The sequence below is a fragment of the Rhyacophila brunnea genome, unplaced genomic scaffold, assembly GCF_057557595.1.
Source record: "Rhyacophila brunnea isolate RB1 unplaced genomic scaffold, BYU_Rbru_1.0 scaffold_3, whole genome shotgun sequence".
NCBI classification, from domain to species: domain Eukaryota; kingdom Metazoa; phylum Arthropoda; class Insecta; order Trichoptera; family Rhyacophilidae; genus Rhyacophila; species Rhyacophila brunnea.
The window spans coordinates 52,623,258-52,640,526 of NW_028232965.1; the positions used below are offsets into that span (position 1 = coordinate 52,623,258).

Consider the following 17,269-nt stretch of genomic DNA (forward strand, 5'->3'; position numbering starts at 1 on the left):
TCAAAAACGATATAAGAGGTATTTAAAATATTAAATATCGCTACAGACTGGGGCGTGTACGCAGTGAATGTATCGCAGTCAAAGCAGTAGACGGATGCCTCGGCTACTGGAAAGTCTAGCCAGCCCGCTCCCCCCTGGCAAGCTGGTCACGTGACCGACCTTCCCGTCAAAATATCCAGAATGCCAATGCATTGGCGACCTCACCTCGCTAGTCGCTCCATGTGCGCACCTTTACTAATCATAGTGGGGGCTAAATTAAACGTCGATTTGTTTCCACCACTCAATTTTGCCATCGTATGATAGTGCAATCTGTTGTCTAATCCGCGCACGTTTACAGCATTCTCTCATTGTTTATTTACTGTATTTTGCTGTGGGAGTTGAATATACATAAGCTATGTGTACGACTATTCGCTACATCCGTACGTGCCCAGTAATTGCACGGCGGATAGATTCGCAAGCTTATTCAAATAAACTAACATTACTATTTATTGCTATGGTACAAAACTATAATTGAGTATTAACCACTTTGTTGTACCATTTACACTGGAGTGTCTCCTATACATTAAACAACTTTGAATATTTTTTTTGCTTAGTCAATTGAATTAGTTTCTCCAGTAACCACAAAGAAGTAGGTACTTACAAGATTTTTTTTAATGCGCTTTAATCACCAGCATTTAATTTTTCGGTTTTGAAGGTTGACTGTAAATTCTTGGTGGAAAGAATGGAAATAAAACACAATACAATACAGTACACAGTCCTACACACCTACTAATTATAGTAATAAAATAACCCATAATTTAATAGTGAGCAAGTGGTGGGTGTCCTATTTAAGCGGATGAAACTGGTCCTGATCATTACACATTATTAAAATATGTGGAAAAAGTACCTACTACATACATACGTGGCGCTATTATACCACGGTAACATGATAATTAATAACCAAAGACTGCGAACCTGCAAGTAGAAACCTAAATGTCCTAAATCATTATGGCTTAATTAAAATTTTAATGTGCCCCAACCGCCATATTTTCTAAATTAAACCAAGAGTGTGGGTATAGTAAGTTCATGATTTTGGTCGGGTCGAAGGTCGGACGGGGCGAGGAAGAGCTCCCTCTTGATGAACAGACAAAATCAAGAATTCCACAGCAGGTTTCACATTGACGAAGATCACGCGTGCCGTGGAGGATGCTGTCAGACGGCCAAATCTTCTGGTTGATAGGTCAATCATGACTCATGAGGTCTCGACGGAGAAGAGAATAGTACTTACCTACCTATTCTGATTTTAATTATGTTATTTCATACTTTACATAGAAATATTATTCAAATTGTAAATTTTGAAAGAAATGGAATTGTGAATCACGGGTACATATATGAATAAATTAGGTACCTATTCACTACCGGCATGGGTGAACAAACTACGGCTCGCGAGCCACATGTGGCTTTTTGGTACACACGCGCGTTTTAGAAGTATTGAATGTGAACATAAAAGTACCTAGGCAGGTACAATATTACAAATAAGCCTCATGCGCAAAAGAAATACTTGTACGTCGTTGTGGTTTGTTTTTCAGAAAAAATATAAAAATAAAAATGTCAATAATTTAAAATCACTGTGCCATCTTTGATATTAATTGTTGGATTGCAATCGTAGCAGTTAAGCGCCCCTGTATACACAGAGTATCAAAGGTTGGTCCATTGACATACAATGCGTAAATCTTTTATTTTTACAATAGCCATCGATTTCATCCAAAAAGATAATACATATTCGATTGACGCGACCCAAGAACAAACAAAAAAAACCAACCGCGAGAAAGGTGATACACAAACAAAAAGGTGCCAAACAAACAGTATTAAATTTAATGAGCAAACGTGAAAAAACACGGCCGCCTTTCAATGCACCGTATGGAACTATCACAGCACACCTCACATTTGAAATAAAATACTACTAAATTTGTGTCACTCGAGGCAGCAGGTCTTAGGAAGCTTGAGGCCCAAAGAGATTGAACGTCCAATGTGAGGCCTGATGTGTACGAGGCCCCTAATTATAGGGCCGGGGCACAAATAGTATGTGTATACATACCTATATACCACTTATAAAAACAATTTATTGATCAGCGAGAGGGGGGGATATTAAAGTGTGTGAAAAATAAAAATAAATCTTATTTGAACATCTGAAACTTCTTCTTGACCTTTGATATAAATTATTTTAAGTGCCTATTTCAGTATAATATTAAATTTATGCAACGCAGCGCCGTCAGATTATATTGAATGTCCCCTCACAAATGTTGTCAACTCTCGTCAAAATAGGTATACCAGTCTGAGTAAGAAAAGAACCCATGTGACATGAAGAATGCCAAATCCCTTTTAAATCTTGTCTATACCTAAATTCTGATGAAATGTGTGTATACAGTCAAATACTTTCCCAAAGATGCAGTTTTGTTTTGTACCTAGTTAGGTATGTACTACTAGCCCGATACTACATATTTTTAAGTCAAACTTTAATTGATCAAAAAACTGGCGGTATTGCACCCTCATTGGAAAAACGGTTGCCGATCTTTGATTGAAAATTTTAAATGTTTTAATAAATATAACATGGTTATATTATAAGTATTATAACATAACATAACTGTTAATTCATACCATTGACATTAATGTTTCGTACCGACATTTTATTATTGGGTCAACAATTATAATAAGATAGATAGATCTCATTTTGAGTGGTCACAAATCGTTCATTAAAAATACGTCGAAGATGTTCTTGAATAATGCGACATAATTAAGAAACGAGAGCTACCTGTTTTAAATGTTTATTCTTTATATTTCAATAAGTAGGTAGGTTATTAAAATTAAAAACTTTTTTTTTCGCCACGTTATGAGTCACCTAAAGCGCGAGGCCCGATTTGGTCCAATCACCTTACGACCGGGTTTGGGACAAAATTCCACCAAAATAAAGGCAAATAAATATTATCATTACCAAATGTCATGTACCTACCTACATATTATAAAAAATATATATTATAATTGTCAATGTCACCATCGCATTCATATATCTACCAGTTTCTTCGGCTCTCTTCTCTCGATTTTTGATTCTTATTGGAATTTTCAATATCAGCTGACATGGCCAATTTTTTATTCAGTTTAGATTCTTATGAGATTCCAATCAGATGCTCCTACTATATACGAATAATAAATTGATTGTTATAATGATGACAATGTACCTAGGTACTTAATTGTGTATCACAGAAAATAAATACAGTCTTCACAATCAGTAATCTGACTTAAATATAAGTCTTTATGGTAACACCCCCTTTTTATGCGGGCAACCACCCATTCGTAAAACCGATTCACCACGAATTTGGTTTGCACAAAGTTCATTAGGTACCCTATTTTATCAATAGGTGCTCAACCTCTGTACATGCGTTGTGTAAGGAGAGAAATAATAATATTACCTAGATAGTATTATGTATTTTATTATTCCGGCGCGCGACACCGCGAACCATCCGCGAACTTTGAACTGTATCGACCTCCATGCCGAAGCAGTTAGACGCGTTCTAAATACCTACTCCGAAACTATCTCCTTCCAAATGCGTTGTGCAAACAAAATAGTATACCTACCTACACCACTTGTAATTTTTACTGTGTCAATAAGTCAGTTTACCATAATCAGTGTTCATTATCCAGCAACCCCCCCTCCGCCACAAAAAAATATTCCACCGTATTCGTATTCGTATCCGTATCCGTTCCGTATTCGTTCGGAACACGGCGGCGGATTGTTAATACATTGTTAGTTATAACAACATATTAATAAAACAAATAATTAGGCGCGCACTGACTGAGCGAGCAGCCTCGGGCATTTGCGTCGCAAAAATCGCTACGCGAGGCAGCTCACAACAAAATTAACGTCACGCAAGGCAGCCGCGCACAGCACCTTTGAGCACGTTAAACCGACGACGATTTGATCGGGTCGTGACGTGAATGTAAATATTATGTACATACATATTATATTATTAAAAAATGCTCGTATATTTCTTTACATACCTACCCTAGTTATTTTTCTTTTACTTACGCGAAAAAGAATGGCAATGATACTTTTTTCGGAATGGCAATTTAGTTGCCGGATTATATGATTATATTTTATGTGGCAAGACTGTTTAGTTATAAGTAGGGCTGTCATATCGAAAGAAAAAGTTTCGGTACATGTCACGGTATCGGAAGAAAAGTATCGAAACATCGTTAAAAAAATATTTTTTATACATACGGTAGGTATTCAAATACATACATAATAACACCGCAAAATATTGTTATCGAAAGAAAAAGTAAAACCACTGGTATCGTATCGAAAGAAAAGTATCGATACTGTATTGATGTATTGGTAAAAAAGGTTTTTATGGCCCAACGTCCCCAGCCGTAGCTGTGTTGCCAAGAGTACTAAATTATAGTAAGTAGTTGCAATACATTAATTTATTTTCATACCTACCACGAAAAATGTTAATTAATACTACAATTTTACAAGAAATTTTGTATTAAAAATACTATAATTTTGAAAAAAGTCAAAAAAATATTCCTGTATTTTAGTTTTATCAGAAATAATATTTTTTACATCTTTGTATTAAAAGATGGCAATACTGCCGTAGCTGTATAATGCTTCTTGTTCTTGTTTTTACCGCAAACACCGCTCACACTGACAGATACGACGTGTCAAACTTTTTAGTATTTATGTGGTTGCTTCAGTAATACTCAAATATTTCTCTCTCATAGTAAGTCTGTTAGCTAATTATTTATTTTATTTAATCTGTCTTACGTATTGCTAATTTTTCGTGTCCAACTAATAGTACCTATGTCGGTGAATAGAAATTCTTCGATATTGTTCTTCGTCCTGTTGGGTAGATTGAAAATTATAAGTCTAGTATTATATTTTATCGTTCGTATAATTGATTTTTATGTACGTTCGTAGTTTTAGGTCGATGAAGAATATTTTGGAAACAATATCCAATCTGAACATTCCACGAATTTCGAATTTCGTAGTTCTTTTGTCACAAATCTTTGTCCATATAGTTTTGATGACATGGATCCCAGGTAGTTATTAATTTACTTAAAACAAAAAAAAAAAAAATAATTGCTTAATACAATTATTGGTAAATGTGCCGCAGATGCCGTCATGAGATTTTATAACTTTCTATTTATACCAAACCAAACCTAACCTAATCTAACCTACCCCAACCTAATATAATCTTAGTTTGTGATAATGATGCATGAAAATTTCAAATTTTCAATTAACAATTATTATTGGATCGAAAAGCCTATGCGCGGACAGAAAAGGGTATTTATTTTAATTGTCTACATGGAATAAACTGTTTTCGTAAAAAAAAATATTAAAGCTCATGACGGCATCTGCGGCACAATTACCAAAAAATCTAATAATTGAATAATTGCATAATACAATTATTTGATATTGGAAGTAAAAAAATACTGATATCGCTATCAATTAGGATGATTTGAACAGAATGACAACGAAGAGCATATTGTTTTGATATCCACTTGTCTATAGAGTTAATACAGTGATATTATGTTATCTAAGAACTAATCAGAAATCGGGCATCATCTTTCATTTCCTATTTCTTAATTTTATTCCTGTTTATGTATTATTTTGCCACGCCATGTTGAACATTTATATGTCACGAAAGTAACTTGAAAAACAGCCCATAATTCACATTTTTAAATGTAGAAATCAAAATGAATGTAAGCCAGACCAATTATTTATGCAATGTAAGACAATTAAAAATTAATAGGATACAATTTTGTATTTCATGAATAATAATCTCGATTTCACCAGTTGGTGACAGACGCAAATGCGACAACGCCTGTTGTGGCGGTTCTAAAAAATCAAAACCTAAAACTTCTTAGTTGGAGCATCAGGACACCATGCAATGCCTCCAAAGAATCTGATTGCCAGCTGCATGGTATACACTCTGTGGATAGTATTTATCAACCTTGTAAACGGTGTCATGAACGCCGGAATCGAGACTCGGAGAATCGGACTGTAACCAAGATGTAAGCAGTTTGCGTTAGGTTTTGGTTTATTTTTAAGATTAGGAAGTAATGGTGCATTTACTTCTGTCGTTAACAGGTCGAATCATGTTTATTATTGGTAATGAAATATATCCGGCGATAGCCGAGTGGTAACGTATCTACTTGGTAGGTCGAGGGTCTCAGGCTCAAATCCCAGAATTCACATTCAATGTGTATTTGAATCCAGAGTGTAGAGTTGATAGGTTGAGTAAGTAGCTAACATCGCATTTCTCATAAAAAAAATGTTACACAACCTCTTTGTGAGGTGCCCAAAATCCACACGGATTATAGAGCCTATTTAAAAAAAATGAAATTGCTTCAATTAGTCTGCATACGTTCATTTTGATTTCTTTATGTAAAAATATGAACTTCAAGCCGTTTTTCAAGTTTTGACAATATGGTGTACTGTGTATTTATCTTCATTTTACCTCACCAATTGTGCTGTTAAGACTTTTTATACCTTCTTTTAGCCGAGCAGATCTTTCATTATAATCCTCCGATCGCCGTCATCCACCTCTTCCGTTTCTATATTTTTTGAAAAACATAAAACGTGCAATGTCTCTCAAACTCAGTTTGGAGGGTCGCTGTTTTTGCGTGATCACCGGCGCCTCTCAGGGCATTGGACGGTCGCTCGCTGTGGATTGCGCTCTCCGAATGGGGCCCGGATCGCTTCTGCTGCTGTTGGCTCGCAACGAAGATGGTTTGCTGCAGACCAAAAGTCTTGCTGAAACCTCAAATGTGAAAGTCGTCGTGAAATCGATCGATCTTTCTAAATCTAGCACCGAAGATATGAGAAGTGCCCTCGTGGACTGTTTGAAGGACTGCGATATCGGTTTGTTTGATGTAAACATGATAATCCACAATGCCGGTTCCGTGGGCGACATCAGTCTTTCTGCGACACAATTAGATGACGTTGAGAAATGGCAAGAGTATTATAAACTTAACGTATTCTACATCGCTGCCCTTAACTGTGTTTTTTTGAAGATGTTCGAAAGTCATGAAGAGCAATGTGTTGTCATCAACATTACATCACTGTGTGGCATAAAGCCGTTCGCCGGAATGTCTCTGTACTGCAGCGGAAAAGCCGCACGTGAGATGTATTTCAAAGTGCTGGCTGAAGAGCGACCTCGCTTGAGAGTCTTAAACTATTCTCCCGGTCCGGTGCAGACGGCCATGGTTCAAAATATCATCGACAATGCGGCTAATCCTACTTTGAGGGATTCATTCGTCACTTGGCGCAACGAAAAAAAGCTGCTGGAACCGGACCAGACGGCTAAGAAGTGCCTATCCGTGTTGTGCGAGGGCAATTACAAGTCTGGGGACCATGTTGATTATTTTGATTAAAAAATAAACATCCTGTTTCTACTAAAATCTTTTCATAATGATGAATCAGTTTAAAATTGATTTTTTTTATATTAAAAATTATACTTAAAAACCTTTTTATTTTTTGTTTTTTGTATATTTACTTGTAAGTAAAAATAAATTAATAAACAGTAAAATTGTAAACATGCAGTATAGCTTTTATTAAAAAACAACATTCAATTAAAATTTTTATTGAAAAAATCATGTAGGTACATATGTATATTAGTTTGTTGCATTTTTGTTTTTTTGTTATGTAATTCTCTTTCAAGACTATATAAACATTTAAAAGTGTCATCTTGGATATCAGCAAAGCTTGTAAAGTGGGTTTTTAAACCCTCGGTGAACCTCATTGCTTCTTCTTTTGTTGGAATATCAACCTCGTCTTCATCAGACAGTTCTTCAGAAGCGCGCGTAACTCGCATATTTTGAATATTTCCGACGTAAATCGCGGGAAAGAAAAACGTAAATGCGGGTATTAAATGTACTGAAATACATCGGGACCGAAAAAATTACACGCAATCGCCGGGAAAACGTGAATACCGGGCACGTAAAAACGAGGTTATACTATATAAATGAAGTCTCGTAAATTAATTCTATGATATGTACTCCTAAAAGTAGTACATAGTAAGCAGTATCTTGCCTTTATGTTATTAGGATTATGGTATTTTAGGTTAGGGATTTGATATGAGTACCTACTAAGATGAAATTTAATACAGTTGAGTTTTACAATGTTTATTTACACCATTTTATTATACAAATATTTTATGTGCAGTTACAGAACAAGTTAAAGGCAACCAATCCGTCAGCTTGAAAGACATGAAGAAGTGACTATAAATTCTAACACTACGTGGGTGTGCGATCGGTTCGGTTTGCCGTGCGCTCACTGAGGTGCATTGAGAAAATAATTATTTCTCAACTTAATGGTTTGAAAGAAAGTTTCTTTTAAACAACAACCAAACCTTTGTTTGAAAACCAGTTCAATTGATATATTCCTCAATTTCTAATAGTTTATCTTGCCACTTTTATTTTGATAGTCGGAGAAAAATGACAATGAATATAATGTATACACAAATTTTCAATTAATAATAATATAATGAATCTCAAAAGATATTTGGTAATATTAATTGGACATAGTTATGCAGAAAGTAGCCAGTCCACAAAAAATAAAAAAATGAGACATGATATAGATCAGACGCGAGAAGGTTTTCTCTACGTTCTGCTGAAAATAGCCAAGCCGCAAAAAATATTCTTGAAATAAAATACTATTTACAATTTTACATACATTTTTAATAATCATGTTGCTAAAGTGCCATTATCTCAGCTCGACATTATCGTGGACTGGCTACATTCTGCATAAATACGTTCAATTTTGATATATATAGCCATAGCATTAATTTTAGAGTGATTTTATCGTCATAATTATACCGTATTTTCATCTGTGAGACAGAATAATATATTCCTATGATTTTATTTTAATTGTTGCAAATGATTTGTTTATTTTATTAAAAAAAAAACATTCCAATGTAACCGGGACCAGTGCTTCCTTGATATTGACAATATTAGTAAGTAGTTAAATGGTTATTTATTACTATCAAATATATGGGTACTAAACACGGACTAAATACTCACGAATTCGTTATTTTAAAAAGACAGTTTTTTTGTTATGATCATACCACACTTACAGTCTATCGTAATATATTTTCAATGATATGTTTTTCTTTGTTTTTGTTTTTTCCTGATACTTATTTAAATTGGGTAGGTACTTATTGACTGACCATGTTCCTTTATTTTTTTAAATTTTTTTTGTGATGTTAAACTAAAAGTTGATGAATTTTAAAGAAAATTGTTCATGATTTTTCTGGTTCAATAAATGAAAATAATATAAATTTGTGTCGCCTTTTATTTTACATTTCCATTATTATACCACGATATAAAACTTACATGATTTTCCGATATATAAATCAAGATTTAAATAACCTTCACGAGAAAGTTATCTACAGTCACACATTATTATCATTCACACAATAGGTACTTATTCTTTGAAGGCTGTCACGGTTTTAGATTAGATTTCTAATTTAAAGTAGTCATTTCCATACTTTAATTTTATTATCCTCAGCCAAAGAGATTATATTCATATGACACGTTGGAACGATACGGTGTGATCTGGTGGATATGATATACCTTACTAACGGTATAAATCGTTATAAATCCTCCATTTATAGCACGCTTTTCAGCTATAGGGATACCATATGTTTTTCAGAATTACATGTAATCATTTCTCGGAAACCGCAGTAAAAGGTGTTAATGCGGTAAAACAGATGAATTGCAAAATGAAAATAAGTGTTAGTGATTAATGTAATATACGGGACAGGGCAATCCATGTCTTCAACTCATCCAATAAAGAAATGATGTACTTAATCAAATAAAGAAAAAAAAACAGATTTTAATAAAAACTAATCCTAAGTAAAGGAGGACCATTGCAACCAAATGGTCAATTAATTATAACGTATTCTAATATTTCCACTTTTTAATTAGTAGCTACATAATTAAACCTTTTCAATGATGCAAAACCATAATATTGAAAATACAGAAATTACAACCTGTGATATATTCTTATTCGAATAGAATAGCACCGGAGGATTAAAATAATATAAGAGGGTAACGTAATTGAGTAAATTGACTGGCATAACTGTTTCCAATATTCCGCAAATGTCTCCTTATTCTCGAAAATAAATATATTATATTTAATGGTTGACAAAACATTCAAATTATAACATCGCTATGAAAACAATTGACACCATGTCTATGGGATATAATTCAGTGTTAGGTATAATATGCTTATAACTTTTCTTACAAAGTGTGTAAATGTTTGAGTCCTGTTTCACTCACAATTAGGGAAAACTTCTCCTAACATCATGTTTAATTACATGTCACTTAGCACCTCAATAATCTAATCTAATGACACAAAAGTAGTGTTTTATCTATACTCTCTTACACCCTACTTAATCCTCCGAGGGCTTTTATTTGAAAGCCCCAATAGTAGCAATTGAGAAAAATGTACACATGAAAGGATAATTAACAGTTTCAGGTTATTTTTATTACATATTATTATATCAATAATAAACATTTATTATTTTTCATATGAGGAGTAGCAGAATGGTTGCTGTCGGCGGGAAGTCGGATAGCTTCTTCTTGTTCCTGATGAACCTGGCGTGGCGTTGCAGATTCTCCCTCCCAGCTCTTCTCACCTGCTCTCTAGCGCTTATTGGACAAGGCTGTGTACTCGAGATCAATGTCAGAACGCAACGAATCAGAAACCAACCGTTCGAAGTTAGCATACTATTTTAACATTGTTTATAGTGCATATCTACAGTGGAACACCAATTTTATGCCACTTGCATGTAGTTTTTCCGGTTCCGTTTCATTTTAGTACATTTAATTCTCACCTTTATGTTTTTATTTCCCCAATTTACATTTGAAATGTTCGAAATCCAATTTATTTGAACTAATTTGTGGGTGAACTGCTAGACAAATTCCGTCATACAGTGGTGTCACACGTTTAGATCAAAAAAAATCAATCCTCGTGCTGTGGAAGCCTATACGCACCGCATTGAATTTGGTAAATTACCATGTAAGCCGACTCTCATATCAAAACTCGTCTCGCCTTAAAACGTGTTGAATATGTCGATGTGACGTCATCGTTATTCAACACAAATAACAAAACACACATTGCCAAATGGAGTGCCGCAGATTGGTCGAATGCGACTGTTTCGTTTGAAAAAACATCTGGCTGTGGCAATCGACAAGTTGCATCCTTCTCGGGCTCCGAGTCGAAGGGTCGATGTCACATGCATACACCTACGAATTAGTCATTCCTATACCGGCTCGCCGATTACCGCATTTAAATATTTATACGTTTCGAAGGCTACAGGCGACTGTCACTAGTTAGATGTGCGCCTATACTATAGATACATCTAGACGCCACCCATTGCATTGTTAAATGAAGCTGCGTGCCGTGCGTTTGGTTTGTGGGCGAGCGAATGCATTCGTATACAAATGTTTGAGACCATAGACCATTTCGCTAGTGCTCGCCCAAAGTGCTCGCACTAGACGCTCAGAATTAAAATATAATTTTCTATTTTTTTACGTTATATAGTATTTTTAAGTGGTCAAAATGCAACCATTAGATAAAGATATCCATAATTTAAGTTATTTTAAAGAAACACTAGGTCACTTGATATTAAAATATATGATAATATACAAATAAATTATTACGAACATGTATCAACTTACCTATAAAACGTAATACCATCTTCTTGCTACCACATTTAAAGTATCAGTACGGGTACCACATTTAAAACACACAGAACCATCTTTTCTACTTAATTAACTAAAGATATTTACCACTGACTGTTTAATACAAAAAATATCAATTTTAGCAACATGCGCTCGCAGGTTATCGACACCATAGCCAACCATCTCACACATCTGTAAACCTTTTATCTTACTCTAGCGCGTGTCGCAGAGATTATAAGGGTGCCGAATACTTTATGCATTGTTTTTGTTCAGGCCTTGATGTGCGCGGTATTCAAGAAACACTGGATTTCAGGTCCTGGAATGTTTGTTCGGTACACGGGACGAGTTTTGATGTGAGAGCCGGCTAATTGATAATTATTGTGAAATATTTTTCTTAAACATTGCAATTCGTTAAAGCAGGATGACATGTCGGATACTTCTGGACACTCCGATGCTTCCGCTGACTCGTGGGAAACCATCTCGGAAGAGATTACTCATTGAACTATTTATCCTGTAAAGTATATTTAACATGTATTTTCTTTTAATAGTGTAATAATAATTGTAAACATTGGAATCTTTCATTATCTGTGATCAATAAATTATTTTTGTACCTATTAAGATTTTATTATTTCAACCTTGTAACCTTCCCTCATCTCCTTGCAAAAGTGGCACCGTGACAACTATCAAAAGTCTTAACTAGAAAACAGTGTTGCTATAACAAATATGTCGCTCTAATCTTCTATGAATACAATAATGTAGCACTTATTCCACATACAGTCGAACCTGGTTATTACGAGGAAGATGGGACTGACTGAATTTGCTCGTTATAAGCGTCACTCATTATATCAGAGAATAAGTATTTTTAAATGAGCAGTCACAAAACACAAAAAGTCGCAATTCAAACAAAAATTCACAATTAGAATTTTTCCCCGAAACAAGGATGGCATTCATAAACTACAAAAGAAGTCGTTTATTGTAATGAACGCTGGTAGGTACCTACCGACTTTACACACCTTGGATTTTTTACATGGAATTTCAACCATATGCGTGGATACTTTTTCAATATTGTCGGCGAAACAACCAATTAGGTAGGTACTTAGACACTTAACTAGTGTCATAAACGTAATCCGACCCCGGTGGCATCCTGTCCAGTCGGATTTTATTGCTTAGCCTAGCAGTTTTAAGAAAAATTTTGACTATATTTTAGCTCGGTATATCCGATAAGGAGCTCGTTATAAAAGTGAATAAATGTATGGAGAAAATCATAAACTAAAATTTTAACGAATGTTTCCTCGTTACATCTGAAATCTCGCTATATCCGTGATCGTAATAACCGAGCTCGACTGTAGTTAGGTCCAAGAATTGGGAGTTTACACTATTAGAGATACAAAGTTTAAGTTGCTTATGTCGACTATATCAAATGTGTTTTCATTAATATATGCACGGTAGATTAGAATAGAGATTGTAGAAATTTGTAGTGGGAGAAGGTGTGTAGGGTTACCATCCCACCGTGCAATCTCACTCTACTTTTCCAAGATCCAGTACTCTATTATATCAATTGTGTTTTCACTGGTAGTGATAGAAGGATAGTTATTACTTGCCAAAGTACACTACTACTAACTACCAATAAAAACCGGGATTCATTGATACACTTTTTCACTGCAAAACAACTGTCAAATCAAACCATAATAATTTATTACTTGTAATTCATTATTTGTGTACCACAATCCGAGCCAAATATATTATAATGTAGAGCGGACGACTCATTCAAATTTACAATAAATTGGGTACCCTGCTATCTATAAACATCATGTTAGCGTGAAGTTCAGTAGTTTTGACAGAAAATAAGTCATGGTCGGAGGAACGGTATTGAATGAGAGAAAGTGATGAATTGATTTATGAAATCAGGAATATAAATCTTAACAATAATCAAATTTGCACTCATTAGAAGAAATCACATGTTCGCATATTATTCCACTATAGCAGTGTTTCTGGACCACGGTTCCGCAAATAAAAAGTACACTTAAAACCATTTTGGTTATAGAGAAAATAATATTTAACCTGACCTATTTTGAATGTATAGTTTGATAGGTTGGACGGGCTTATCGGGGTCCACAGATTAGTTTTCCTATCAACAGTCATTTCATTCTATATTATGTTTGAAATAACAAAAACATGCTATTGTCATAATAATACCAAAATAGTCAACGATCTCATGGATATCAATCAATAAATGTTTTACATTATTCAAAACTCTGAATTGCATTGTAAATTATAAATTTAATTCTTCCATTCCATGACTACAATGAACAGTGACATCCTATTGGGGTAGGTAGGCCATGCGTAGTGCTAACACCGCGACTGGCGCGTTTGGAGTACTGGACCATTAGATATAATTAACGTGTTATTTAAATGTGGTAATTAAAAAGTAATTAAAAGTTCAGCAGTGATTGTGTTTTAATGGCGGCAAATTAAAGAATAAATACTATCATTACAACTTTTGAAAGTTTGTCAGTTGTCCATTAAGCGGACGGTGCAGTCGCTTCGTTAGAAAGTATTGACAGCTTGGTTTAAAGAAATCACAAGGAGGCCTCCAAACTTGTCAGTACCCCAGACCTCCACATACCTAAAAGTATTGCTATTTTAAAGAAGGTTTTGTAGAAATGCTCTAATCCTCAGTAGATGATAATAAATGTACCTACGTATTGATTTTTTCAAGATTATTATAGCATTAAATTTTGTTAGTTTAAATTAGTAAAATAGGTAGACGCATCTAACAATTTTGCATACAATTTGAGATTAAAAATGAAAGGGGAAGGAGTCTGCCTAATAGCGGCATTTTGCTTAGGGACGTCTCTGTTTGCTTAGGGGCGTCTCTGACAATGAAGCGTTTCATTTTTTACAAAATATGATACTCGATCTTCCACAACAGATATAAAGTATATTATTATTTAAAACGATAATATCTTGATGGTCATTTAACAATTATCATCTTTTATTGACTTATAGATATTAGCTTACGGGATACACTATAGCATTTTAATTCGTAAGAATTATACATCGACGGATTAGACATATTGATTTTCTAGTTATCCACCCAGGCTCTTGTTTGGCTTCATTGAGAAACAACATATAAATATTGTGTATTCCATTTGCAAAGGAGTGGTGCAGCCGTGAAATAATTTTTTCTTTTTATATTCGCTCCGATGATCTTCTGGGTGGACAGAGTTCAATATTCCGCAATGACGGATGAAGAAAAAGAATTGAATTATTAAATGACTTAAATCACATTATGTGATAGTAAGTAATAAGCATAGAATCACAGGTATGCAGGAGAACGTTCAAGGAAGGAGATACCTTTTAAGAAGACGCATATCATGGCTGGATAATCTTTGTGGATAGAGCAGTTACTAACTACTTTTTTCAGTTTTTGTATATAGACATCAATGTTTATACAGTGCAATTTTCTTTATATTGGCTGATAGAGTCAACGCTGTATGTAGTGTGAAAAGCAGGAGAGGAGTATAGAGAATGTACGTGAAAGAGTATAGGAGACTTGTAGTTCACTAGATAGGCTCTACTTTAATCATGCTCTGAAGACGGAAAAGCTTGATATAATAGAGCTTCTTCTTCTTTATTTTGCCATATCCGCCCCTTAACTGGAGCATATGGACACCACGCGGCGCCTCCAAGAATCCCTGTCGCTCGCCAGTCTTCTTGCTTCGTTCCAGGTCAAACCAGCATCCCGTAGCTCCGCCGTATACACTCTGTAGATTGTATTTAGCGGCCTTCCAGGACGCCGGAATCCGGTCGGCTTGAAGAACAGGCAAGCCAGGTTGAAGTTCTCTTCTGGCATCCGCAGCATGTGGCCGAGCCAGGTCCAACGTCGCCTCTTCACTTTCAGCGTGATGAGAGGCTGCTTGGTGCGTTCTCTTATCTCCTCGTTGCTCCTAAAGTCATACCACCGCACACCCAGTATTCGTCGCAAACATCTGTTTTCGAAGCTCAGTATACGGTTGCTCTGAGCCTTCGTAAGGTGCCATGATTCGCTACCGTAAAGCAGCACCGTCAGAATGCAAGCGTCGAATAGGCGGCATTTGGTTTTGACCGAGTACAATCGTGAGTCCCAGACATTCCGCATCGAGTTGAATGTTGCTCCGGCCATTCCCATTCGGATAGCGAGCTCTTTCTGCAAAATGCCATCTCCCGTGATGTGTACCCCCAGGTACTTGAAGCTGTCGACTCTCTCGATGTTGCTGCTCGATATAATAGAGCAGAGGTGTACAAATGGTAGCCTTCAGGTGCTTAGCAACCTACGAAATAGTTTGAAGATGCTTATAACAAAACTGCATAAATTAGAATTTATGGTAAAATTATAATGCAGGGTCGACAACCTTTTCAGATTTAAAACACGCGCCCACTACTATCGAGCCGTTGAGTTTTTATGTATTTGTGTGCCCTCTATACCCCCTCCCTCGCAGACATACTATGCTACAGAGGAAGGGTAGATAGGCGACTACCCATAGACTATAGATACATCTAGACGCCACCCGTTGCATTGCTAAATGAAGCTACGTGCCGTGCGTTTGGTTTGTGGGCGAGCGAACGCATTCGCCTACAAATGTTCGAGACCATAGACCATTTCGCTAGTGCTCGCCCAAAGTGCTCGCACTAGATGCTCAGAATTAAAATATATTTTTCTATTTTTTTACGTTCTATAGTATTTTTAAGCGGTCAAAATGCAACCATTAGGTAAAGATATCCATAATTTAAGTTATTTTAAAGAAACACTAGGTCACTGATATTAAAATAAATAATAATATACAAATAAATTGTCACGAACATGTATCAACTTACCTATGAAATGTAATACCATCTTCTTGCTTATCAGTACGGCTACCATATTTTAATACAACACGCAGAACCACCTTTCCTACTTAATTAACTAAAAATATATACCACTGACTTTATGTTTAACACAAAAAATAGCAAATTTAGCAACACGAACTCGCAGATTATCGATGCTACGTGAAGCGATTCACCACGATTTGCCAGCGATACTTTTGGAAACTGACTCAAAAATATGTAGACCTTTTATCTTACTCTAGCGCGTGTCGCAGAGATTATAAGGGTGCCGAATACTTTCTCACTCGCACTCATGCATCGTTTTTGTTCAGGCCTTGCGACTACCATTATAATGTAGTAAACTACTGTTTAATTCATAATAATATGGAAAAATGAGACATCCTAAAATCCAATCATATTTTCCTTCTAAATCTAAAATTTGAGTCATATATATTATTCGCTTTATTTTCTACACTAAATCTGTCACCTGCAGTAAAAGTTTATTGGATTTTAATTATATAGTCACACAATGATCCTTATTTTTTGATGTTTGGAATGAAGGATTACTTTAGTGATTTTAGATCAAAGAAGCCCTCAGAAGAAACTTCTTGGTCTTAGTTCAATATCACTGCGATGAAGGAATGATTTATAAAATTACAACAAAGCCTCACAAAAAATCACTGACAATATGGGACACATC

At 35.3% G+C, this 17,269-nt stretch overlaps 1 protein-coding gene and 1 pseudogene across 2 annotated transcripts; both read left to right on the top strand.

Moving 5' to 3' along the window:
- Nucleotides 1-4,659: 4,659 nt before the first annotated feature.
- Nucleotides 4,660-9,314, top strand: LOC147068535 (sepiapterin reductase-like). The gene is made up of 3 exons (XM_085952052.1): nucleotides 4,660-4,754; nucleotides 6,537-7,567; nucleotides 7,987-9,314. Exon 2 carries the CDS (start codon nucleotides 6,622-6,624, stop codon nucleotides 7,408-7,410), a length of 789 nt encoding a protein of 262 aa, XP_085808178.1. The 5' UTR covers nucleotides 4,660-4,754; nucleotides 6,537-6,621; the 3' UTR covers nucleotides 7,411-7,567; nucleotides 7,987-9,314.
- On the top strand, nucleotides 4,660-12,004 carry LOC147068536 (uncharacterized; annotated as a pseudogene). Its single transcript, XR_015071380.1, has 3 exons — nucleotides 4,660-4,754; nucleotides 10,575-10,758; nucleotides 11,998-12,004. The product of XR_015071380.1 is annotated as an uncharacterized LOC147068536 (transcript).
- Nucleotides 12,005-17,269: the final 5,265 nt, after the last annotated feature.